Here is a 27068-nt window from a genome sequence, read left to right on the forward strand (position 1 = left end):
TTTAATTTGGTAAGTGATACCACCAAGGACAAAACAACGATTATATTTTATCGTTGTCTTTAAATAATTAATCTTTCTTCTAGGCCCAGTTCAAAAGGTCAAAATGCATATAAAATCAAATGTTTCAAATTGATTACTGGTATTTTATAAAAAATCTAATAATGAACACACTCCAATTTTTTACATTGCTTGTCGGTAAGTGGTACTTATTTATTGATTTATTCGTTGTTAAATATCAAAAAACTGATTGTAGCCATAGTGTCAACACATGCCTTCCACCAGCTAATACCACCCGACAAAGAAACGATCTTTTCGTGGAGTGCAGAAGTCAAAGCTGGTACCCATCTCCCAGTACCATACGCCTCCCAGTACGCCCTTCAAGGTAAAATCCATTTTCAGCCTTCTAACAACACAATAGTTGTCAAAATCACCGATCTAACACATCGACTGTACAACGGGATCATTGACCATTACCACGAATATTTAGCCAAAAATGTATCACCACCTCCGGAAGTGCAAGTTTTGGAAAATGCATTTAAAATCACCTACGCTGACAGTGGCTTGGTCGAAGGAATTTCAACACAAAGCAACGAAATGGACTTTTCGCGCAACATTAAGAAAGCAATCGCAAGTATTTTTCAACTAAATAGTACCTTCCTTCAGAAAGAGTTCCACCGTCCGGAATCGTTTATCGTGAAAGAGAATTCCATCTATGGACATGGTGAAGACGTCTATAGTGTTTTTCCTCAGAAAGGAGGGAAGATGGAAGTGCACAAGTTACACAATATGCCTGATAGCGAAAAAATATATTCGCACTTTGTTACTAATACTGAAGGGGCGTCTTGTGATGTGACAAATGTAGTACCGGTTATGCATGACAGTAAGAAAACCTATGTTCTTGAAAAAGAAGGGGACTGTTATGTTGTTAAAAAAGTTACTACGGTGGGTTCCATTATTTATTATCCATTTAAAGCCAAATCTGACGCTCAGATGATTTTGGTAAACCAAAATTTTGATTTAGATGAAGTCGTACCGATAAAGAATAAGTACCAGATTGGTGAGGAATATATTGAGAACAGTTTGAGTTATGTTTCATTTGACAAACAAACAAACGACCAAACGAACGGTCGACAAATCATCGACTACGATAAACTCTTACCCATGGTACGCGATATGTTGGAAGATATACCACAATATATGCACGAAGACCATATTAATACCAAAGAACCAGATCATAAGCGCGGCCAGTTAATCAATCGTGTGCAGCAAATTTTACTCAAATTCACACTTGATAAATTCAAGGAGTTACAGTCGACGTTGTCAAAACAAGCACTAAATGTTTTCTACCACATTCTTCCTTTAGTAGGCACCGAAGCCTCGACTCTCTACATCAAAACTTTAATCATTACTAAGACAGTACCTGATAATTTAGCCGTCGAATTATTACAGAACATCGCAGGCCACATCCGACCTTCGCTCGATTTAGTCCAAAAACTCGAAGACCTCATCCACTTGGATTCAAAGTACAGCTGGGATTTACAAAAAGTCGCTATCTTAAGCTTCGGCAACATAATCTACAAATCGTACGTTCACCAACTCCAGTCCAACTCAGACAGCTCTCAGGAACCCTATGAGAAATACGTAGATGAGTACATCCACAATTTACGAAACTCTACAAAGTACATAGTCCAAGTGACTTACCTTCTGGGGCTTCGCAACATGAAATTACCCATTCTTGCCCAGCGCTTGGTTCCAGCGTTCAACGGTGAATGGTGGTCGAATCAAAATTTACGATACGTGGCAATTTGGGCTGCCGCACCGCCGATTCTTTTCAACTCTGGTCCTGACAAGATAATAGAGACCTTTTGGCCTATTTTTACCAATCGGCACGAAAAAGTTGCAGTGAGAGCATTTTGTTATTATTTCATTATGTATTCTAGACCAAGTTTGACAATGTTGAGGAACATCTTCACGTTCATGTTGACCGAACCCGATCAAGAATTGTACCGGATTCATTACACACTTGTACAGACTTTGATGCAGTCAACCGATCCTTGTCACCAAGATGCTAGATTAAAATTAGCTCAACTCATGAAATTTAGCCCACCTCCTCACCGTGGTACATCAGGTATCAGCTTTTTTGGGTACCGAGACGAAATGTTCGGATTTAGCACTGGCATTCAAAAGTACTACATCAGAGCCGAAGATTTACGTATTTATGCTTATTATGTTACTTCCCAACTGTTCAACAGTTATGAAGAAGAGTGGGCGGTATATTGGAAAATTCAAGATGGAAGAGATAAAGATCCAGGACTCATAGAATCTCTAGTTGATATTGTATCACTGAGTCAACTAGACAGTTTTGATTTTCATATTGAAGCCAGTATTGCTAGACGTGGTCAAGTTATCAACACTTTCGCTTTCGATAAAAGAAGTTTGAACGAAATGGTCGGCCTCTTGGGATTGTTCCTCGCATACGCTTCGAAATGGAACCTCAATCTCTTGCACATAAATTACGAAAGGTACAATTCGTACATGATACCAACCGATCTCGGGATTCCCGCTTTTTGGGAGTACTTCATGCCGGAGGTACATTACAACAATTTGAGTGTAACTAAGCAGATTGAAGGAGACAGTATTCACTTCCGCATTGAAAACAAGTACGGTACTTGGGTTCACTACAGGCACGGTTTGAGTTTCTACAATCCCATCGCTGACGTACGACAAGGAATAAACAAGTACCACGCGTACGACGCACTTTTTCCTCTTCACTTTAACTTGTCGTCGAACTCTAAGCTACAGAGTTTAGAAATACATTGGCAAAAACATGATGACCCTCAAATGGACATCGCTGGGATTAGAACTCACGCAACGCAGCTAGTTTTTGTCAGAGATTCTGACGATTACGAGAAAAAGGTTCTAAGGGAGTTTGTACCTGAGGGAGAAGAATTTCAAAGTGTCGGTCACAGCAAAGAATTTAGACATGACGTAAGTAATAAAATAGTTTTTTTGCATTTCATTAATTAATTTTGTTTTAGTACCCTATCTTTGACAAACACAATCTAGACACGGGCTATAGGTTGTATTTAGTTAACTACGATAGTGACATCCATGCCCCTTATGGTGTCTTCAAGAATCGACTACACATGTTCGCCGATCCCTCATCTAAATATTTCCACTCGCCTTTACAACACTGGACCATGGCATGGCTAAATTTCCACCGCGACATAGTACTACTTCCAAGACCTGGAACCTACGGTTTCGTAGCTCGACTGGAACCAAGCAGCCAGTTCGGTATTACCAACATTGATTTCGCTTTATCGCAAAAATCTGAATACGTTAGCAACAGTTCGCATGTCCCAGGAGTCGATTTACACTCTCACGTGGTGTACAGTGTCAAAAAACACGACCAAATTTTAAAAACGTGGGATTTAGATGCGTTAACCGAAATTGCTTCAGGTCATAATTACGGTTCTTTGAAATTAAAACTGAGTCGTATTCTTCCTAAACAAAAGGACTTCCGAGTATGTATTGAGGGTTACAAGAAATGGACACCAGAAGAAGTAAATGGGCATTGGGGTATAACTATGGGAGAAAGTAACAACGGAGAATGTGTTAACGACACCGTGATTGATATTTCCTCGAATGGTAAACGCTCCTTAGAACAAAAAAGTGGAAAGTATAAACACTCAAGTTGTCAGAATGTGGTACCATACTCTGCTCATGACATTAAATGTCTGGTCAGTCATACCACTCTCAGACACTACACTTACGAAGTCACCAGTACTAACGTACCACCACGCTTAAAACAAATTGTCACTAATTTAGGAGAAGACTTGAAAAGTCTTTTTAACGAGTACTACTCTTACAAGATTGCACACAATGAAAATATCACCGAAGACTCGTTCAAAGTAGACGTAACGTTCCCGTTAGCAGCACATGAAATTAATGTTGAAGTAGCGACAAGAGAACAAACGTATGAATTTTCAGGAATACCACTAAAGTACTGGGACTGGTTTAAAATAGCCCCGGAATCTACAACGTACTCTTTAGCTTTTATAGAAAAGTACGAAAACGGTGAGATCGATCACTGTACCATCCAGTCCCATCGTCGTCAACTCAATCAAAAATCTGTGTCAGAAGTAGTACCGAACGAATGGACCTTGTACGTCGCTAACAATTTAGAGTCACACGACCACGTCTACCTAAAACGACTTGATGACAAAATCGTAAGATAAAAATTATTCTTAAATCCTGTTTGATTAAATAATTGTTCCAGGCTGTTAAACTCGTTCGTGATGACCACACTCTTGAAGTACTACTTGTAGCTGAAACCGACGATTATCACATTACATATGATGGAGACGCTTCTTCAGACGAACACCAAGAAGAGTGGTTACACTATCGCGTATTTGATAAAGATATCCATAAGCGTCTCGTTATCTTCCTTCAACAGAGCGGAGTTCATTTGGAGTATGATGTACGACACGTGGTGATCACGATTCCTGAGGGAACTCACTGGCATGGTCACTGTTATGCTGATGTCAAATCGTTAATTCCACCAACTACTACGAGTAACTTGTTTTTCTGGAAGACTAATATATCTTCCACGGAACGGGAAGTACCCACCGCTGAGGAAATAGCACGCTTGGCCAACAACATTCAAAAAGAAAAAAATAAAGTTTAATTTGATAACTACCAATGAGTAAGGAGGTCAAAATTATGTAAATTGTAACAATTTTCATTTATTATCTCTCTTGTTTAATGTAAATATTTCCAATAAATTCATACAACAACTGTCATATTGAAGATTTACAGAATTACTTTTGATTAATTGTGAAATGCATAAAACTTTGCAATATAGAAATTTAAATCAGATAAGAGGAATGAGCGTAAAGATAATAAATGATTTTGAGTTGTTTACACTAGGAGTATTCAATATAAGAAAGTTCGCAGGTTATACGAGAAAATGTTATCTATTTGTTCGCTGTTATGTAATCTGAAAAGATATTTTTACAAGTAATTATTCGCAGCAATGTCAAGATGTCAGTTCACAACTACTGATATCAGGTATACCATCAAAAAATTGTAAATATGTTGCCAACCTGACAAAAAAAATCACAAACATTACACTGGTCAACAGCTAAGCTCTAACTTTTATTATAGCAGCCAATTATTATTTAATTAACAATTTTAAATGATATTATAAACGGCTAAACCCAAACTTAGCTCTCATTTAAAAGTTATCTTCAATATTATCCTTTGAAAAATACAAAAATCGTACTATTAAGTAATAGGAAACTTTCTATAAGGTGTATTTTTTTGTGATCAAATTGCTACAAACTTCTTGGGAAACAATAAGAAAACTACGTTTAGTAAGTAGAAAACATGTTATCATCATATAAAAAATTTAAAATTAACATATTCTTAAAAGCGCATTTTATGTATTCGCATCTTGATTTTTTCCCCAAAAATTATGACGACGCGAGTGACGGACATAGAGAAGGCTTCCATCTGGGCATTTTGTGGATACAAAAACGTTACCAAGATCGTTGGACACCTAAATGCTCGCAGAATACTGCGGGACCATCAAGCAAGAGATCTCCAATGAAATCTATAGGAGGCAACCGAAAAAACGTCGGTCTTAGCTGTTTCTTTTGTTTTTTTTAGTTTTTTAAACTACAATCGTTGTTTTTTTCTTAATTATGGTTGTTCTTTTGTTAATACATCACTTTTTGCCGTTAAAAATACAAAAATTAAATTGTTTTACCTGCTTTTTTGTTTTTAACATCAAATATGCATTTTTATTTTTAATTGAGCTAAGTTGTAAGGTTTATGCCCTTTGTTACAAACACAGAGACAAATTAAACGAAAACATTACAATTATGTCAAAGTTAGAGAGAAAAAATTGAATTTTGTTGACCAGTGATTATTAATCACTTAATATTTTGCCCAACTGTAAAAGTGACTATTAAAGATTTTATTTTTTGACTACAATCCGTATAGTACGTACCATTAAAATTATTTACATATTGTGAGATGACATCAACAAATTTTTGGAGGGTATATACAAACATTGATTAGTGATTTTCCATGCTCACGATAACCTTAAAACATATACTATATACTTAAGTAAGATATGCGTTAAACTGAAACAAAGGTTTAAATATTAATACAATTGTATGAGGTATACCCTAAACAGAGCCCTAAACGAAAGATCAAGAGTTTTTGTAATCAGTAATGCCAGCCCAAAAAAAAATTAGTCACGAGTAACTTGAAATAAAGGATTTATTTTTTAAGTAGTTGCCATTCTCTTAACACAAAATGATTAAACATTATTATTTATTTGTTGCAGTTATTTTAAAACTTTGTTAATAATTAACCTTTTGCATATTAATTATTATTATCGTCTTGCGTTTCGTTATCAAGTGCAAAAACCTCATAAACAGCAATTTATCACAATTGTGACAATTCAATAGAAATCGAATTTGCGTGATTTTGTCGAAAAATATTTAAAACCTCACAAAAACGTAAAAATCTAATAGAAATCAATTATTTTTCGGTTTTCCTGTAACATTTGTAATAACAAGAACTTGTGTTGTAGTTTTCCACTAAAAATAATAATTATTACAAAAATAAGAAAATATCAAAGTGTTATCACTATTTGTTCTTTTCCATAATTAAACTCAACGCTTGAACTCCGTTGACAACACCTAATTAGGTGCACAAGTTTATAAAAGCAAAAGGACAAACAGAGGGTTATCAAGTTGTCGGTAGTTTACCCCTAGATGGAAAAATAAGGAACATTCATATAAAAGGCAATTGGTAAACAGTTCTTTAGTTGATTCTATCATGGGGCTGATGAAAGTTTTAATGGTGGTTATCGGTGAGTAAATTATTTAAGATTTTCTTTCCAAAATAAGGTCTCGAATTTCATTTTGTTGTTCAATAATTATTTCACAAAAAAAAATAAAACAAAACACTTATATTAATCACTGCAAATATTTTAAATTCGTCTATTGTTTTGTGTAATACCTAAATATAAATTTTGTAGATAAGGCTAAATAACTTTTAAAAATGTATCTTAGTGTTATCTTTTTGAAGTACTTGACAGAGATATCTAATAAGATATTTTAAGCCAAAGTATTGGTCCATCGATCGTTTTGTAACTAAATCTTATTCTTTAGATGTTGTTTTTATTTGCAAAATTTTTCAAAAAGTCAACTAAATTCTTTTAGACACATTGGCTATCGTACTAATCAATTTGAATTTTATATAAAAAGATATTTTTTTAATATCTGTTGTAATGGTTCAGACATGACAGTAATCTGAAAAGACTAAGCGATTTTTTATCAAATTGTTGTGACGTCTTCACGTCAAGTTGTTCTAGGAAACTGGATAGTGGGGGGTATGACAATTGAAATAGATATATCTTTTTGTTTTATTTTCGTGCATAAATTGTGGAAACTTTTTTGACTTACGCTGTTTTTACTTTCAAATTTCATTTTTCAGTTTATTATTTCGAAAAAAAGTTGTCAACATAAAATGGTTTCTACTTTCTTATTAATGTGAATAGTAGACAAAAAAGTGCAGACAGATTTTATTTATTTCGTTGAAATCATGCCTTCACGTGTGATAAACCGAATATTTAGCACACAGCCACTTTAACATTATCAGTCAAAAATAACACAACCAACTGTACCTCATAGATAACAAGATACAACAACTGGGTGACTAATAACAAGAACTAGGTCAATATTTTACAAAATAAAACTACAACAGTATAAAATATCATCCACAGCCTCGGCGATATCCACCTCCGCCTTCACTCACCTCTGCCCGCACACCAAGGAACTCGTCTACCGCTGGCATGCCCTCGTCAAAGCTGGCACCGACCTCCCCACCCCCCACGCCTCCCAGTTCGCCCTCGACGGCAAACTCCACCTCCAAGCCACCCCCAACGCCACCCACGTGAAAATCACCGACCTCACTTACAAACTCTACAACGGAATCCTGGACCACGTGCACGAGCACCAAGCCCACAGCGTACCCGTCCAAATCCCCCAACTCCACCACGTCTTCAAGGTAGTCTACGACAACAAAGGTCTGGCCGTCGGGATCTCCACCGAAAACAGCGACCAGGAGTTCTCGCGCAACATCAAAAAGGCCATCGCTACTATGCTTCAGATGGACGATTCTGTGCTGAAGCCGGTGCACCACCAACATCCGCACCCTCATTGTTTCGTACTCAAAGAGCACTCTATCTATGGAAAGTTCGATGTTGATTATACGGTCAGGCACCACCAGAACGGGGACGTGGAAGTGGAGAAGATGCACGATATGAGGGACTACCACCACTTGTACCAGAACTTGGTGAGTAATAATGAGGATTGTCCGTGCGATGTGAAACCGGAGAGTCCGCTGAGTCACGTGAGTCGGAAACAGTACGTGATCACCACAAGAGAGGGAGAGAAGGTGGTGAAGACGATAAAAGCGACGGGGATTTTGACGTATCAGCCGTTTGGAGGCCAGTCGGAGCACCAATTCGTTTTCGTGAATCAGACGTTGGAGTTGGATACGGTGGTATCGGTTAGCGAAAGGTTGCAGGTGCAGAGTGAGCACTTCGAGGATCACTTGACTTACCACTACTTCACGGACTCGGAAGACGGGAGAATCCATGATGTAACGAACGGAAGACATGTGGCTGATTACGATAAATTGATTCCTAGTTTGCAACACATGCTGGAAGATACGTATCAGTACGCACATGAAGATCACATCCACACTCGAGAACCAGACACTAAACGAGGCCAACTAATCAATAGAGTGCAAAGGTTGCTGCAAACGTTAACCCTAACCAAACTACGCGAGCTGCATAAAACCTTGACGGGTCACTCTTTGAGAGTCTTCCACGCCATGCTTCCTCTCGTCGGTACTAAAGCCTCGACTCTCTTCATCAAACACCTGATCGTCAACAAAATCGTCACTGATGACACCGCCGTCGAAATGCTGCAGCATCTCCCAGAGCACATCGTTGAACCCACCGTGGAGCTGTTAACCCAACTGGAAGAACTAATCCATTTGGATGAGACCATCCCCTGGAATATTCGAAAGGCGTGTCTCCTAGCTTTCGCCACACTGATCCACAAATCGCACGTTTTCGTTGAAAGAATCCATAGGAATCTGGAGTACGATCACCACATCCCACACACCGACACTTTCAACCACCAACAACCATACGAGAAGTACGTGGTCGAGTACATCAACAAAATCCGGTCTTCGCAGGACCATAAAGTTCGCATTGCTTACACTTTCGCTCTTTGTAATATGAGGCTCCATAGTATCGTCCAGCATATGGCTCCAGCAGTAAGTGGGGATTGGTTCGGAGACTACCATTTCCGCGTCATGAGTCTCTGGAGTGTGGGTTCGGTTGCTATCGTCGACCCAAATCCCAACACCGTCATTGAAGCCTTGTGGCCGGTCTTTATCGACACCAACGAGATCACTGAAATGAGAGCAATTGCTTTCTACTTGCTAATGCAGAGTAAATTGAGTCACTCCATGGTGATGAACTTGTACGAACACTTGTTGGAAGAACGGAACGAAGAAATGTACCGGTTGGTGTACACGTACTTGGAAAACGTGATGACCGCGAATAATCCTTGCTACCAGGAAATGAAGATCCACGCGAGTCATTTGATCCAGTTGCTACCACCTCCAAGTCACGGAAACTCTTTTAGTAAAATTTACGACTACAAGGACGTCCGGTTTGGGTACGGTACAGGTATGGAGGAATATTTTGTCAGTGGTAACCATGCACTCATCTACGCTCTTAAGATGACCTCGCAACAATATAACATCCAACACGAGGACTACGACGTCTATTTTAAAGTGCACGGGATACAGAACCACGGAGAACCCATGGACATGGTTCTTGAGGTACTTCGAAAGAAAACGAAGAGTTTTTCGGGTAATAAAGACATAAATATCGAGTGTGTGATATTTAGGCACGGGCATGCAATTAACACCTATTTCTTCAACCACGACAATTTGCACGAGTTAGACGAGTTGCTGGATTTCTTCACCAAGGATTCCAAGTCGGTTACCAGAACTTTGGCTCACCTGTCATACAACGAGTACCTCAAAGCCGTGATTCCGACAGATCTGGGTATCCCAGTCGTCTGGGAATACCTAATGCCGGCTCTCCACCACAACAACATCACCATAACTAAAGAAACAGTTAACAAAGTGATCAATATTCATCTTGATTACAAATACATCAACTGGATGCACTTCAGACACGGTTTGACTTTCTACAATCCGATTGCCGACGTCTGGCAAGGCATCAACAGATACCAGTCTTTCGACGCAGTCTTACCCATCCATCTCGATGTGACCATCAACACCCAACAACAAAGTTTACAACTGTCGTGGAAGAAACACAGCAACCTTCAACAAAACGTGGCTGGGTTTAGAACCCATGTTAAACAAATGGTTTTCGTGAAAGACGACTACAATCGAAACATCATGCTCCAGTCTAGTCCACAGTGCAAAGACTTTGTGATCGTCACTCACGGTAAACAGTTCAGACACGAGGTAAGTTTCAACACAAGTTCTTCCATCGGTAAGTAACGCATCTGTTCCAGTACATCTTCCAACAAGACGACGACTTGACCACAGGCCACCAGTGGTACCTGACATTCTACGACAGCTCTCGCTACGTTTCCAACGGTACTTTCCATCATGTCCTCGACCTTATGTCGCAGTCGCATCCTCACCATACCGAATCACCCTTGATTCACTTCCTCAAATCCTGCGCCAACTTCCACCAGCACATTATCCTTCTCCCGAAACCTGGGGTTTATGGGTTCATGGGAAGACTCGAACCGAGCCACCACCACGCCGTGAGCAACATCGACCTCTCTCTTCGCTTACACTCCGAACCCACAACCGAAGACTCCCACTATTACACTCCTAAAACAAAATGGAGCACTCGAGCCACCTACTCCGTCAAAAACCAAGAAAAGAGCTTGAAAACGTGGGACATCAACACCATCGTCGACATGAACCCCGGTCATACCATCAACAATCTAAAAATGCATATAACTCGTATCGTTCCCGGTCAAAAGGACTACAAGATATGCGTCGATGGAGTGAAGAAATGGACACAGAAGGGTGTTGAAGGGCACTTGAACGTTGGTATGAGTCAAACCTCGGACGGTAAATGTGTCAAGGACGATACAGTGATTGACGTGACGATGACCGGTCGTCAATCTCAAGAACAATTAGAGGGTCACCACAAGTACGCCTCTTGCGAACACATAAGTCCTTACTCGCTGCAACACAAGCATAGTCTGCAGTGTCTGGCTGGCCACACTACCGCCAGACACTACGTCTACAACGTGAAAACCACAAATGTCCCTACGGAGTTCAGGAAGTGGTTCGTGCACTTGTGGGACACCATCAAAGGGTACTACATGCCGTACTACGTCTTCGAAGACGAACACAACGAGAACATCGGAGATCATAACCTGAGAGTGGACGTGGTCTATCCGATGCAAGAACAAGAAATGAACATTCGAATGACCAGTCCTCAGCACGTGTATAAGTTGATAGGAGTACCGACGCACTACTGGAAATGGTGTGGGCTTTCTCCCGACTCGATGGAGTATTCGGATGGGTTCCAGCTCGCCCATGACCTCGGATTCGTGGATCATTGTCAGGTGGAATTGACCCACTACCACGCCAACCACCACCAAGTCCAAGAACCAGTTCCGACGGAATGGACTCTGTACGTCGGAAACGTGGCTCAAAATCCACAGAAGGCCGTCTATGTCAAACGTGTGGCAAACGACGAACTAGTAAGTGTCCACATTTTGACAAAATTATTGACTGTTGATATTATTGTTTCAGGCTGTGAAAATAGTCGACCATGGGCATATTGTCGAAATTGTGCCGCATGGTGCCAACCACCAGATTACTCTAGACGGTCAAGTCGTACCCATCACCGAGTACCACCACGAGGACTGGGTGTTCTGTCACGTATTTACGCAAGATTCGCATCAACCAGTTGCCGTGATGCTCCCGAACAGTGGAATTCACGTAGAGTACCATCACCACCAGGTAGTGGCGGTGGTACCGAAAGTGGATCAGCAGCTGCACGGACGTTGTTATAGTCACTAGAGAATACTGATTGTTAAGAAGCTCAGCATGTACAAGGACGTCGCAAAGTAGATTAATAAAGCAATTTTTCGTAAAACTCGTTCTTTGTCTTTATTTTGGGATGGTCTCTTATCTCATTAGTCGTTATCATTAGAGAGTGCAGCTAAATTACCCCCCTTTAGTATGAAACCTTTATAGATCCTATCTTGTAAGTAGCAATTGGCGCAAATATTTCATTATATTTTAATTGGTGCCTCTCAAATCTTGATGCATTTCGATGTCATGAAACAATAAGTTAAAATATTTCTGTATTAGTCACTTATCAACACTACCTAAACCTTATCAGAAAATCTATAAACGATTCGAAGATTTCGTTATCTCAAAGAGATAGCGAATATTTCACAAAAGCTAGTGAGATAATCGCCCTCCACCAGTACAGTAATCAGTTTGCGACAAATCAAGAAAAATCAATATGTGCAGCTGAACTTAGAACAACCGAAAATGTCGAAAACTAGTGGTCTCGTTGTGGTAAACTATACCAAAACTGTGAAAACTTTAAATTAGCGGTACCTTTTCCAGGGGGACTACATCTGGGTCCAACCCGTAACAACCGGAGACTTCGATATACTAATAGGTGGTAAAATAACAAGCATCGAAGAACGCAGAATACGCGTCAAAGATGACGACGGTAACGAAATCTCCATCTCGCACCAGCAGGTGGTCAAGAATATGCACGTCACGTCCGTGGAAGGAGTCGAAGACATGATCAACCTAGGGGACTTACAGGACTACGCAATCCTTCGAAATTTGCACAAGAGATACCGAAACAAGGACATTTACGTGAGTACGCAATCGTATTCGATTACTCAACTCAAGTATGTGGAATATTCTAGACCTACATCGGCTCGATGTTGGTGGCCATCAACCCCTACGAGCTCCTTCCCATCTACACCAACGCCCTCATCAACGAATACAGAAACAAAAAATTCAACGAGCTGCCTCCTCATATCTTCGCCATAGGAGATAACAGCTACATGAATATGAAAACCAGTCGAAAAGACCAGTGCGTCGTCATCAGGTACTTTATCTTATCTCAAGTACTTTAGCTATGTGGTTTTGTAATTACTTGATTGATTGCTGTAATGACATTGTTTCGTAGCGGAGAATCGGGAGCTGGAAAAACCGAAAGCACCAAATTGATCCTGCAGTACTTGGCGTCGACGAGCGGCCAGCACTCATGGATCGAACAACAAATCCTGGAAGCCAATCCCATCATGGAGGCTTTCGGGAACGCAAAGACCGTCCGCAACGACAACTCGTCGCGTTTCGGCAAATACATTGACATTCATTTTAACAGGAACGGTAGCATCGAGGGTGCCAGGATCGAGCAGTACCTCCTCGAGAAAAGTCGAATCGTGTCGCAGAATGACGGCGAACGCAACTACCACATTTTTTACAGCATGATAGCTGGATTGTCGAAGGAGGAGAAGAAGCGGTTCGACTTGACAGAACCAGACCATTACACCTACCTCCGAGGAGGAAGAACTCTGACTTGTCAAGGCCGGAACGAAGTAAACGAGTTTTCTGATATCAAAGGTGCGATGAAAGTTTTGAATTTCACCGACAAAGAAGCCAGCGATATTTTCCAGTTGTTGGCGGCGATTTTACACTTGGGGAATTTGAGTTTTAAACCAGGGACGGCTTCCAACACAGAATCGTCCGATGTACAAGACCCGGCAGCCGCCGATAGAATCGCACGGTTGCTCGGTACTAACAAAATCGATCTGAGCGAAGCCCTAACCAAAAAAACCATTTTCGCACACGGCGATAAAGTAGTTTCTTCGCTTTCGAAAGAACAAGCATCTGAATCCAGACACGCCTTCGTCAAAGGCATCTACGGGAAGCTATTTATTTCCATAATTGAGAAGATCAACGAGGCTATTTATCAACCAAAAGGGACCGCCAAAACTTCCATAGGCGTCTTGGACATCTTCGGTTTTGAAAACTTCACCGTCAACAGTTTCGAACAGCTATGCATCAACTACGCCAACGAGAATTTGCAGCAGTTCTTCGTCCAACACATCTTCAAACTAGAGCAAGACTACTACCAAAAAGAAGGCATCAACTGGAAGAACATAGCCTTCGTCGACAATCAAGACGTCCTAGACTTGATCGGCATGAAATCCATGAACCTGATGTCCCTAATCGATGAAGAGTCCAAGTTCCCGAAAGGCACGGACTTTACGATGTTGGCTAAGCTGCACAACACCCACACGACTAACAAGAACTACCTGAAGCCAAGATCTGACGTAACGCCGGCCTTCGGGGTCCAACATTTCGCAGGTCCCGTCTTTTACGACGTTCCAAGTTTCCTGGAGAAGAACCGCGACTCGTTCAGTCAAGACTTGAAACAGCTGATTCAAGATTCCGACAACGATCTTTTGAAGAAAGTCTTCACGGCGGACTTTCAACAAGAAACGACGACAAAGAGAATGGTGACTTTGTCTTCGCAATTCCGGACGTCGCTGGACGTCCTCATGAAAACGCTAAACACGTGTCAACCCTTCTTCGTACGATGCATCAAACCAAACGAAGAAAAGAAGGCTCTGATGTTCGATAGGACCCTCTGCTGCCGTCAATTACGTTATTCGGGGATGATGGAAACTGCCACGATCCGTCAAGCCGGGTACCCGATCCGATACTCGTACAAAGACTTCGTGGATAGGTTCAGGCACTTGGGTAAAGCTATCCCTCCGAGCTCCAAAGGCAACTGCAAAGAGTCGACGAAGAAGATTTGCGAAACCGCTTTCCAAAAGAACGAGGACTACCAGCTGGGGCACACCAAGCTCTTCCTCAAAGCGCCCGACCACGAGTACCTCGAACAAGAAAGAGGCAGAGTACTGTCCAAGTACATCTTGATTTTGCAGAAGGCCATCAGAGGGTGGATCTTCAAGCGACGCTACAAGAAGTTGCGGGAAGCTTCTATCGTTTTCCAGAAGCACTGGCGGGCTAGAGGTCACCGCACCAAGTACCTTACCATCAAGAACGGCTACCAGAGACTACAAGGGTCTATTAGATCAAGGGTGCTCACGCACTCCTTCGGGAAGATCCGCAAACACATTATCAAGCTGCAAGCAATTTCGAGAGGCTTCGTATCGAGAAATAAATCTCAGTTTGGTCAGATTTATGCCATCGTGAGACAGAGACGACTGGATGAAGAGAACATGAAGAATTCAGGAAATAAGAACTACCGAGCGGATGCTGAAGCCAAAATGCAGAAGCGTCTAGCTGAGTTGAATAGAGAGTACACGCTCAAGTTGAAGAAGCAGGAAGAAGAAGACATCAAAGCGCAATCGTTGGTTTCCAACGAATTTAGTTTCCTAGATCTGGAGTCACCCACAGAGATCAAACAAGGCCACGAAATGATTATGGTGAGTGCTTGAAGCTATGTATTATATTTCGAATAATAAAGTTTGTCGTGTCAGAGCAAGTTTTCGCTTGATTTCACCACACCCAAAACGAACAATTTGGGTTGGAAATCAAGACACGCAAAAATTGACGTGCTGCCGTTCGTCGTGTTAGGGCCAACTGCGCGTTTTGTCAACTTACTGCAATAACGAACCCTATCACGTAATCGGACTCGCGATAACGTCCTTAAATCGGAAATGTTTACCTTAATTATGTATATTTTTGCATATCCAGATAATGTCCCCGACCTGATTATTAATTCCAACGTGTTTGTCTTTTAACTTGGCGAGTAATCGAGTCCATCGGGTCGCTGACTACGAAAAAAGTGGTCTCCCGTTTTCATCTGTCTATCTGTCTGTCTGTCTGTCTGTCTGTCTATCTGTCGTCTATTCGCATTTTCATTAGACAGATAATCTCCCAAAGTACTGTTGTCAAATTTTATGTACATTGGGAATATTATCCCCACCAATAATAGAATGATGTCATCCCCAAAATGCTCCTGTACTTGTGGTTTATGAATCCGTGATGAGTTTTTACCCTACACATTCAGATTTTTGAAAACAAAACTCAAAATTGTAAAACAACATTTCGCAATTTAACTTTAAAACTTCAAAGCTATGAAATCTTGCAAATGTTTTAACGTTATCGAAACATGATAAATCGTTAATCAAAATGTTCTCGTAAAATGATGATGTCATTCTACAATTTTGCACAATATATTTCCTTAAATTGTATTTTTCACGTTTTATTTATGAATCCGCGTTGAGTTTTTACAATAGACATCCAGATTTTTGAGAACAAATGCAAACGTTGATTTTTCGACATCTCGATTTCCCGATTTTTCAGTTTATCAATTTTTCAATTTTTTAAATTTTTGGTTTTCCGATTTTTCTATGGCGTTTCTAAATTTTCGATTGTTCGATGTCTCGATTAATCGATTTTTCAACTTTTCTATTTCTAGATTTTTAGACTTTTAAATTTTTCGATTTTTTGATTTCCCTATTTCTCAGTTTTTGCAACTCTTCATTTCTTCGATTTTTCAGGTTTTTAATTTTTAAAATTTTCGTTTTTTCTTCACTTGACATTTTTCGATGTTGCAGTTTTAGATTTTTCAATATTTCGATTCTTAGATTTTTCTACTTTTGGTCCGATTTTTCAGTTTTTTCAATTTTTCATTTTTGAGGTTTTTCATTTTTAATTCGATTTTTCGAATTCACGAATTTTGAACTTTTCGATTTCTCGATTTTTCAACTGTTTAATACTTTATTTTTCGGTTTTTTAAATTCTAGATTTTTCGATTTCTCGATTTTTGTATTTCTCTACTTTTCCATTTTTGACGTTTCTAAATTTTCAATTTTTCTATTCCTTGATTAACCGATTCTTCTATTTTTCAACTTTTGGTACGAATTTTCTATTTTTTCAATTTTTCGATATTTTAAATTTTATATTTTTCAATTTTTAGATTTTTTAATGTTTTGATTTATAGATTTTCCAATTTACCGATTTTTCAGTTTTTTCAATTTTTCATTTTTTGAGGTATCTCATTTTTAAATTATTTAAATTTTTGGTTTTTCGATTTTTCGAATTCACGATTTTTCGACTTTTCGATTTCTGGATTTTTCAATTTTATTTTTCGATTTTTTAAATTTTAGATTTTTCGATTTCCCCATTTTTCTATTTCTCTACTTTTCCATTTTTGACGTTTCTAAATTTTTAATTTTTCGATTCCTTGATTAATCGATTCTTCGATTTTTCAACTTCTGGTCCGATTTTTCTATTTTTTCAATTTTTCGATTTTTTAATGTTTCGATTTATCGATTTTCCAATTCGATTTTTTAGGTTTTTGATTTTTTAACTTTTTTAATTTTCGGTTTTTCAATTTTTTTAATTGACGCTTATTTCAACTTTTCAATTTTTTGACGTTGCAGTTTTGGATTTTTTAATATTTCGATTCTTCAATTTTTTGATCGTTCGACTTTTCGATTTTTCGATTTCTCGATTTCTTATTTTTTTCAATTTTTCGATTTTTAGATTTTAGATGTTTTAATTTTTCAATTTTTTGATTTTTTGATGTTTCAATTTCTCGATCTTTCAATTTTTCGATATTTTAATTTTTGTTTAATTCCAGATTTTTCGATTTCTCAAATTTTCTGTCCCAATTTCTATTTTTAAGTTTTAGATTTTTCAATTTTTTCATTCCTCGATTTTTCGATTTTTCGGTTGTTCAGTTTTTCTATTTCTCAATTTATTGAGATTCAGTATCTCGATTTTTGGATGTTTCAATTTTTCGATTTTTTGATTTATCTTTTTTTTAATCTTCAATTTTTCAGTTTTTAACATTTAGATTTTTCGATTTTGCGCTGTTTCGATATCCCAATTTTTCAATTTTCGGCTTCTCGACTTTTCGATTCCTTGATCTTTTGATGTACCGTTTTTCGATGTTGCGTTTTTTAATTTTTCGATGTTTTGGTTTTTCGATTTTTTGATCTTTCGACTTGTCAATTTTTTGTATTCTGAATTTTTCATCGTTTCAATTTTGGAATTTTTTAATTTCTCTATAATTTTTCAGTTTTTTTTTTTCTTCATTCTTCCGATTTTTCGATTTTTCTTTACCGATTTTTAGAATTTTCAGCTTTCCGAATTTTAAATTTTAGATTTTTCAATTTTTCGGTTTTTTGATGTTTCGATTTCTCAATTTCACGATTTTTGAATATATCTATTCTTCGATATTTCTATTTTTGGATTTTTCGATTTTTTTATTCAATTTCTTGATATCTCGAATTTTCGATTTTTAAAGTTCATCGATTTTTCTATTTTTCAATTTTTGGCGTTTCTAAATATTCGATTGTTCGATTTCCCGATTAATCGATTTTCCGACTTTTAAATTTTTCGATTACCCTATTCTCCAGTCTTTACAGCTCTACAGTTTGTCAATTTTTCAGGTTTTTGACTTTTTAATTTTTTAAATTTTCGGTTTTTCAATTTTTTGACTTCATGATTTTCAAACTTTTCGATTTGTACATTTTTCAATTTTTCGATGTTGTAGTTTTGAATTTTTTAATTATTAAGTATTTCGATTCTTCAGTTTTTGTTGATTTTTCGATTTCTCGATTTCTTATTTTTTCAATTTTTCGATTTTTAAATTTTAGATTTTCCAGTTTTTCAATTTGTTAATTTTTTGTTGCTTTTATTTCTCGATCTTTCAATTTTTCGATATTTTTAATTTTTTTACTTCCCGAGCGTAAGCAAAGGAAATATTTTAAATATTAGATTTTTCAATTTCTTAATTTTTCTGTTCCAGTTTCTATTTTTAAATTTTAGATTTTTGAGTTTTTTGATTTTTTAATTTTTAAAATTTTCGGTTTTTCAATTTTCGGGTTTTTAAAATTCTTGATTTTTTGACTTTTCAATTTTTTTAGTTCTCGATTTATCAAGATTCAACATCTTCATTTTCTCGATGTTTCAATTTTTCGATTTTTTAATTTATCTTTTTTTATTTTATATACTTCAATTTTTCAATTTTTAACTTTTACATATTTCGGTTTTGCGCTGTTTCGATATCTCAATTTTTCGATTTTTCGGCTTTTCGACTTTTCGATTTCTGGATGTTTTGATATTTCGTTTCTCGATGTTGCCGTTTTTTAATTTTTCGCTACTTCGGTTTTTCGATGTTTCGACTTTTCAATTTTTTGATTTCCCAATTTTTCGTCATTTCAGTTTTGGAATTTTTTAATTTCGCAATTTTTCAGTTTTTTTTTCTTCAATTTTCGGATTTTTGAATTTTTCTTTTAAAATTTTGTATTTTTCGATTTTTAGACTTTTCGGCTTCCCGATTTTTAAATTCTAGGTTTTAGTTTTCTATTTTTGGATATTACAATTTTTTTATTCGATTCCTTGACATCTCGGATTTTCGATTTATAAGGTTTCTCACCGTTTCAATTTTGCGTTTTCCCAATTTTTCAACATTTTTGAGAATCTTCAATTTCTGGATTTTTCAATTTTTCGATTGTTCGATATCTCGATTTTTCCATTTATGGATGTTCCTATGCTTCAATTTTTTAGTTTTTCGATTTTCGGAAAGCATTTTCTGTCGAACTAACCTTCGACCAATGTTTTCAACTCGTTGTTTTTATTTTACACAAATCGTGGTTGGCAACAATGTGAAATGTCAAAAAACCATCATTATTTGAAAATTTTCTTCTACTTTTCGATTTTTTAGTTTTTCAATTTTTCGATTTTTCAAATTTTACATTTTTCAATTTTTCAGGTTTTTCATTTTCCATTTTTTTTAATTTTCCGTTTTTTCGTTTTTTCAAATTGACGATTTTTCGACTTTTCAATGTATCTATTTTTTAATTGTTTGATATTTTACTTTGCAGTTTATTGAATTTTGGATTTTTCAATTTCTCAATTTTTCATTTCTTCTATTTCTCTATTTTTCAATTTTTGGCGTTTGTAAATTTTCGGTTGTTCGATTTCTCGATTAATCGATTTTTCAACTTTTTTATTTCTCGATTTTTCGACTTTTTGATTTTCCCATTTCTCGATATTTGGACTTCTCAATTTCCTATTTTTCACTTTTTGCAACTCTTCAGATTTTCGATTTTTTCAGGTTTTTGATTTTTTAATTTTTTAAATTTTCGGTTTTTCAACTTGTCGATTTCTATATTTTCCAATTTTTCGAGATTGCAGTTTTGGGGTTTTTTAATATTTCGATTCTTCAATTGCTCAATTATTCATTCGATTTTTCAACTTTTTACTTTTTCAATTTTTTGATATTTTAATTTTTTGGTTTCTTAGATTTTAGACTTTTCAGATTTTCAGTTGTTCGATTTTTTAAATTTTCGATTTTCTATTTTTCAATTTTTGACGTTTCTAAATATTCGATTGTTCGATTTCCCGATTAATAAATTTTCCGACTTTTAAATTTTTCGATTTTTTGACTTCTCGATTACCCTATTTTCCAGTTTTTACTTTTTACAACTCTTCAGTTTTTCAATTTTTCAGGTTATTGACTTTTTGATTTTTTAAATTTTCGGTTTTTCAATTTTTTGACTTGATTTTCCAACTTTTCGATTTGCAGTTTTGAATTTTTTAATTATTAAATATTTCGATTCTTCAGTTTTTGTTGATTTTTCGATTTTTCGATTTCTCGATTTCTTACTTTTTCAATTTTTCGATTTTTAAATTTTAGATTTTTGAGTTTTTTTAATTTATCTATTTTTTTTATTTTAAATTCTTAATTTTTTCAATTTTTAACTTTTACATATTTCGGTTTTGCGCTGTTTCGATATCTCAATTTTTCGATTTTTCGGCTTCTCGAACTTTCGATTTCTCGATCTTTTGATGTTTCGTTTCTCGATGTTGCAATTTTTTAATTTTTCGCTATTTCGGTTTTTCGATGTTTCGACTTTTCAATTTTTTGATTTCCCAATTTTTCGTCATTTCAGTTTTGGAATTTTTTAATTTCTCAATTTTTCAGTTTTTTTTCTTCAACTTTCCGATTTTTTAATTTTTCTTTAAAAATGTTTGTATTTTTCGTTTGTTAGACTTTTCGGCATTCCGATTTTTAAATTTTAGGTTTTAGTTTTCAATTTTTCGATATTACGATTTTAACTCGATTTCTTGACATCTGGGATTTTCGATTTATAAAAGTTTCTCGACGTTTCGATTCACTGACTTCTTTTTCATTTCGTTGTTTTTATTTTACACAAATCGTAGTTGGCAACAATGTGAAATGTCAAAAAGCCGTCATTATTTTTGAAAATTTTCTTCGACTTTTCGATTTTTTACTTTTTCAATTTTTCGATTTTTTAAATTTTATAATTTTCAATTTTTCAAGTCTTTCATTTTTCATTTTTTTTAATTTTCCCTTTTTTCGTTTTTTCAAATTGACGATTTTTCGACTTTTCTATTTCTCGATTTTTTAATTGTTCTATTTCTCTATTTTTCAATTTTGGCGTTTCTAAATTTTCAATTTTTCGATTTCTTGGTTAATCGATTTTTGATTTTTCCACTATTAATGTTTTCGGTTTTTTCCTGTGCTCTATTTTTCGGCTTCTCGATTTCCCGATTTTTCAATTTTTCATTGTTTTTGTTTTCATTCGATTTTTCGACTTTTTCCTTTTTCAATTTTTTGATATTTTAATTTTTTGGTTTCTTAGATTTTACATTTTTCGATTTCTCAATTTTTCAATTCCTCGATTTTTCTTTTTCCAATTTTGCAAATTTTTAATTTTAGATTTTTGAATGTTTTGATTTTTTTATTTTCCAATTTTTCGCTTTTAGATATAGTTTTTGGAATATATATACAGGGTAACTCAAAACAAAAAATTGGTCTAAAGAGCTTAGACAGTACTTCCCTCGCTGTCGGAAACGTGACGACTGCATGCCTATTATGTTTTTTTTTTCGCAGTGGGTTTCAAAGAATTCGGTTTTGTAGTTCCTGAGTAAATCAATAAAATAAATTTACGCATTCATTAATTTTTTTGAGTCACCCTGTATATGCAAATCCAAAAAATATGAATGGAGTGATAAATTACAAGTACAGACTCATCATATTTTTACAGTTTAGATAGGATTTATTCGGCAAACTTTCGAGCTGACGTCATCAATTTTTTGGAGGGGATAAGCAAATATATTTTGACTAAACATTTATTATGTTCTTTACTTCTTTATAACCTTAAAACATCTGCAAGATTTCAAAGCATTCAGTTTTGTAGTTTCTGAGTAAATCAGTAAAATAAATTTACGCATTCATTAATTTTTTTGAGTCACCCTGTATATGCAAATCCAAAAAATATGAATGGAGTGATAGATCACAAGTACAGACTCATCATATTTTGTACATTTTAGATATAATTTATTCCACAAACTTTTGAGCTGACGTCATCAAGTTTTTGGAGGGGATAAGCAAATATTTTTTGACTAAAGATTTATGATGCTCTTTATAGCCTTAAAACATCTGCAACATTTCAAAGCATTCTGGTTAGCAGATTAAAAATTAAATTTCAAAATGTTGTTTTATAATTTTGATTTTTTTTCCAAAAATCTGGACGTTTCGGGTGAAAAGTCGATTCATAGTTGTAAACTACATGTATAGGACTATGTTATTTTATACAATTGAAAACCCATTTACTATGTACAATTTTGAAGTGACGTCATCGCCTTAGTGGTGGGGATGATTAGACAAATTTTGGTTAGCGTTTTACCATCTACATGATATTCTTAATATAAGTACAAAATTTCACAACAATCGGTCGAGTACTTTCGGAGATTATCTGTCTAATAAAAATCCGGGACAACAGACGGACAGACGGACAGACGGACAGACGGACGGACAGACGGACGGACAGACGGACAGACAGACGGAAATGGGAGACCTATTTCTTCGTCTTCTAGGGGTCATGAAAGATCGAGAAAACGTAAAAGTAGAGAGTCGGCCGACGGACTCGATTACAATACTTCCTTTGCTTACGCTCGGGAAGTAAAAATGAGACAATTTTGTATTAATCTTGTTGCTTTCTTCTCCAGAAAATAATGGACCCCTCCAAGAAACCCAGCGACCAGTTCCAGGACGACGGCGAAGACTTTTCGGCTTACAACTTCGCCAAATTCGCCGCCACCTACTTCATCAAGAACACGAACCACCAATACTCCAAACGCCCACTCAAAGAATCTTTGCTGGACCTACCGACTCCAGACGACATCATAGCGGCCCAAGCCCTCTGGATCACCATCCTGCGTTTCATGGGAGACTTACCAGAACCGCGCTTCGAAAACTCCACCAAGAGCAACGAGTCCGTAATGGTGCAAATTACCAACACCCTGAATCGAAGCTTCACGAACCGCAAAGAGTACCAAGACATAATCAAAGAGGAGAAAAAAATGGCGAGTATGTCCAAAGCCGACAAGAAAAAGTTGGTCAATATGACGTTAAGACGCAAGACCAAGCTGTTGGAAGATGTGAGAAGAGGACTAGTCGAGGACAATTACGCCTCCCAGTACTACTCGGAGTGGCTGAACCACCGCAGAACCACCAATCTGGAGAAGTTGCACTTTATTATCAGTCATGGTATTTTGAGACCGGAGCTGCGGTAAGTTCATTACACTACACTACACTGTCTTGGTACCAATAGGAACGATTATTTTTTTTAGTGACGAGATCCTGTGCCAAATCTGCAAACAACTCAGTAATAACCCGACTAAAGCATCACACGCCCGTGGTTGGATTCTCCTGTCTTTGTGCATCGGGTGCTTCCCTCCGTCCGACAAATTCCTTAACTATCTTCGGGCTTTCATCAGGAGCGGTCCTCCAGGGTATGCCCCATATTGCGAAGGTCGTCTGAACCGTACCTTCAAAAACGGCGCCCGCACCCAACCACCATGTTGGTTGGAATTGATAGCCACCAGAAACAAAAATCCGATAACCCTCGACGTGATGTTCATGGATAACTCGGTCCAGAAAGTGGAGGTGGATTCGGCGTCTACGTCCGAAGAAATTTGTAAAGAGATCGCCACCAAGCGCAACCTGAAGGACGTCTTCGGGTTCTCGCTGTTCATCACGTTGTTCGACAAGGTCATGTCTTTGGGGAGCGACTCGGACCACGTCATGGACGCCATATCCCAGTGCGAACAGTATGCTAAAGAGAAGGGTCAGTCGGAACGGAACGCCCCGTGGAGGTTGTTCTTCAGGAAGGAGATCTTCACTCCTTGGCACAACCCTGCGGAAGATGCGGTGGCTACTAATTTGATCTACCATCAAGTCATCCGAGGTACTACTCTTCCGTGTCTGTTTTAGTATTCATTGTCAATTTTTAGGTTTGAAATTCGGGGAGTACCGCTGCAACGTCGAACTAGACGTGGCTTCCTTGATCGCTACCCAGTACTACGTGGACCACGGCGCAGAAATGAAACCCGAAGTTCTCCACACCCGCATAGGAGAATACATGCCGACGTACCTCGTCAAGAAAGGTCAAGGCAACCTATCCGTTTGGGAAAAACAAATCAAAGACGCCTTCCCGAAACTACTCTGCGTCCGAAACAAACTCGCCCCCATCAAAGCTCAAGAGTTCATCGTCAAGTACGCCAAAAACACTTGGCCCATTCTCTTCTCCAAATTCTACGAAGCCATCCAAACCGGAGGTCCCGACCTTCCCACTAAAAACATGATCATCGCTATCAACTGGACCGGTATTTTCATGATCGACGACCAGGAGCAGATCCTCCTCGAACTGACCTTCTCGGACGTGAGCCAAGTGAGTTTCGAGCGACTTCCATACAGTCCTCTGCACAAGTTTTCACTAACCACGGTCCGAAACGAAGAATATACGTTCTTGAGTCCGGACGCCGAAAGCATGTGCACCCTCATCCAGTACCTCCTCGACGGTTTGAAGAAGCGTTCGTTGTACGTGGTGGCCCTCCAGGACTACAAACACGAAACCAACGCGCCTTCGTTCCTTAGTTTCCGCAAAGGCGACTTGATCACGCTGAAGAACGGTCTGAACGGAGAGGCGTTGATGTCTGCAACGTGGGGCTACGGAGAGTGTAACACTGCTGTGGGAGATTTCCCAACCGAGCACGTCTACATCCTTCCTGCTATTACCGAACCACCTGCTGATATTCTCGTAGCTTTCAAGAAAGAGGGGGTAGTTGGGGCGAAAAAACCGACGGCACCGGTGTTGACGACGATGCAGAGGATGAAATTGTATACTTTGGCGCACTATGCGGACGAGCACTTCCGCATGGGGAAAAAACTTGCGGCCAACAAGCCTTCGGTCATCACCGCTGCGAGAAGAGCATCTCGTGAGGAGTTGTGGAAGTACACGAACGAACCAATCTACCAACCACACTTGCAGAAGTTGCTGTCGAACGAAGAGTTGAGTAAGGAAGCGTGTTCGGCCTTCACCGCCATACTCAAATACATGGGTGACCTCCCGGCACCCAAAGCCAAGTTCAGTAACGAATACACCGACCAGATTTTCGCAGAAGCTTTGAAACACGACATGCTCAAAGACGAGATCTACGTCCAGATTATGCGCCAGCTGACGTTCAATAGGTTGCTACTAAGCGAAGAGAAAGGTTGGGAGTTGATGTACCTAGCAACCGGGCTTTTCATACCAAGCGCGTCGCTCATGACTGAACTGCAGAAATTTTTAACCTCACGAACACACCCCTTCGTCGAACCTTGCTTGAAGCGCCTCCAAAGAAGCCAGAAAGTCGGTCCTAGAAAATACCCGCCGTATTCCGTCGAAGTCGAAGCCATCCAACACCGCAGCATGGAGATCTACCACAAGATTTACTTCCCAGATGACACCGACGAAGCGTTCGAGGTGGACTCAGTCACCCGAGCGTCCGATCTATGCAAAACCATCTCCTCCAGGTTGGAACTCGAGAGTACCGACGGTTTTAGTCTCTTCGTCATGATTTCCGACAAGGTTTTCTCCATTCCCGAAAACTACTTCTTCTATGACTTCCTCCACGAACTCATTGACTGGATGCGCAAGAGCAAACCCAGCTGGAACAGTAAGTTGGTACGACTGGTGGACACTAAGTGACGAGGTTTTTGCAGGTGCTGCCCCCATCCAAGCTCAGTACCAAGTCTTCTTCATGAAGAAACTCTGGATCAACGCGATTCCGGGCAAGGACCACAACGCCGACCAAATTTTCCATTTCCACCAGGAGCTGCCCAAGTACCTTCGAGGCTTCCACAGGTGCACCAAGCACCACGCGTTGAAACTGGCGGCGCTGATTTTGCACGCTCGTTGTGATAACGACTTCCAGCAGGTTCAGACTGCCGTCCAGTACGTGAAGGACTTGATTCCTGCAGATTTGGTCAAAGCCGCGAGCTCGTCCGAGTGGAAGAAGAGCATCTTGAACGAATACAAGAAGTCTGGTAATATGAGTGTCGAGGAGGCTAAGTTGGAGTTCTTGAAGATCATCTACGAGTGGCCTACTTTCGGGTCTACTTTCTTTGAGGTTAAGCAGACGACTGAGCCGACGTACCCGGATATTATTCTGATCGGGATTAATAAGAAAGGGGTTAATGTTCTGCATCCGCAGACGAAGGTATGTTTGGTGTTGGGTGTGTAGCCCAGTGGTTGATTTTTTTGTTGTAGGATGTACTAGCGACTCATGACTTTTCCGAGTTGAGTAATTGGTCATCGGGAAACACGTTCTTCCATCTGACTATTGGGAATATAATGAGGAAGACGAAGTTGTTGTGCGAAACGTCGCAAGGGTACAAGATGGACGATTTGATTACTTCTTATACGGATTATATTAGGAATAGTGTTAAGAAGGAAAAGGAAAAGGATAAATTTGTTCTGTAAAAAGAGCAGATAGGCAGGTGATGATGTTGCTGTGAAGTATTTATTGGGTAGGAAATTTTAATGAAAGTATTGTAGAAATGTATAAATTTAATAAAAATTTTCAAGTAA

At 38.2% G+C, this 27068-nt stretch overlaps 2 protein-coding genes and 1 pseudogene across 2 annotated transcripts; all 3 read left to right on the forward strand.

The window, feature by feature from the left end:
- The first annotated feature begins 154 nt into the window (after positions 1 to 154).
- Positions 155 to 4802, forward strand: LOC135130041 (uncharacterized). Its single transcript, XM_064057348.1, has 4 exons — positions 155 to 195; positions 254 to 2988; positions 3039 to 4229; positions 4280 to 4802. Exons 1-4 carry the CDS (start codon positions 162 to 164, stop codon positions 4685 to 4687), a joined length of 4368 nt encoding a protein of 1455 aa, XP_063913418.1. The 5' UTR covers positions 155 to 161; the 3' UTR covers positions 4688 to 4802.
- Positions 4803 to 6777: 1975 nt separating this feature from the next.
- LOC135130689 (uncharacterized) lies at positions 6778 to 12259 on the forward strand (annotated as a pseudogene).
- Positions 12260 to 12580: 321 nt separating this feature from the next.
- On the forward strand, positions 12581 to 27068 carry LOC135129819 (myosin-VIIa-like). Its single transcript, XM_064057079.1, has 9 exons — positions 12581 to 12690; positions 12742 to 13002; positions 13056 to 13240; positions 13322 to 15593; positions 23164 to 23726; positions 23788 to 24404; positions 24451 to 26154; positions 26201 to 26697; positions 26748 to 27068. The coding sequence occupies exons 1-9, from the start codon at positions 12664 to 12666 to the stop codon at positions 26958 to 26960; spliced, it is 6339 nt and encodes a 2112-aa protein (XP_063913149.1). The 5' UTR covers positions 12581 to 12663; the 3' UTR covers positions 26961 to 27068.

The sequence above is a fragment of the Zophobas morio genome, unplaced genomic scaffold (assembly GCF_036711695.1).
Source record: "Zophobas morio isolate AGI-343-1 ecotype UQ-CSIRO unplaced genomic scaffold, CSIRO_AGI_Zmor_V1 ptg000017l, whole genome shotgun sequence".
In the NCBI taxonomy this organism is placed as follows: Eukaryota; Metazoa; Arthropoda; class Insecta; order Coleoptera; family Tenebrionidae; genus Zophobas; species Zophobas morio.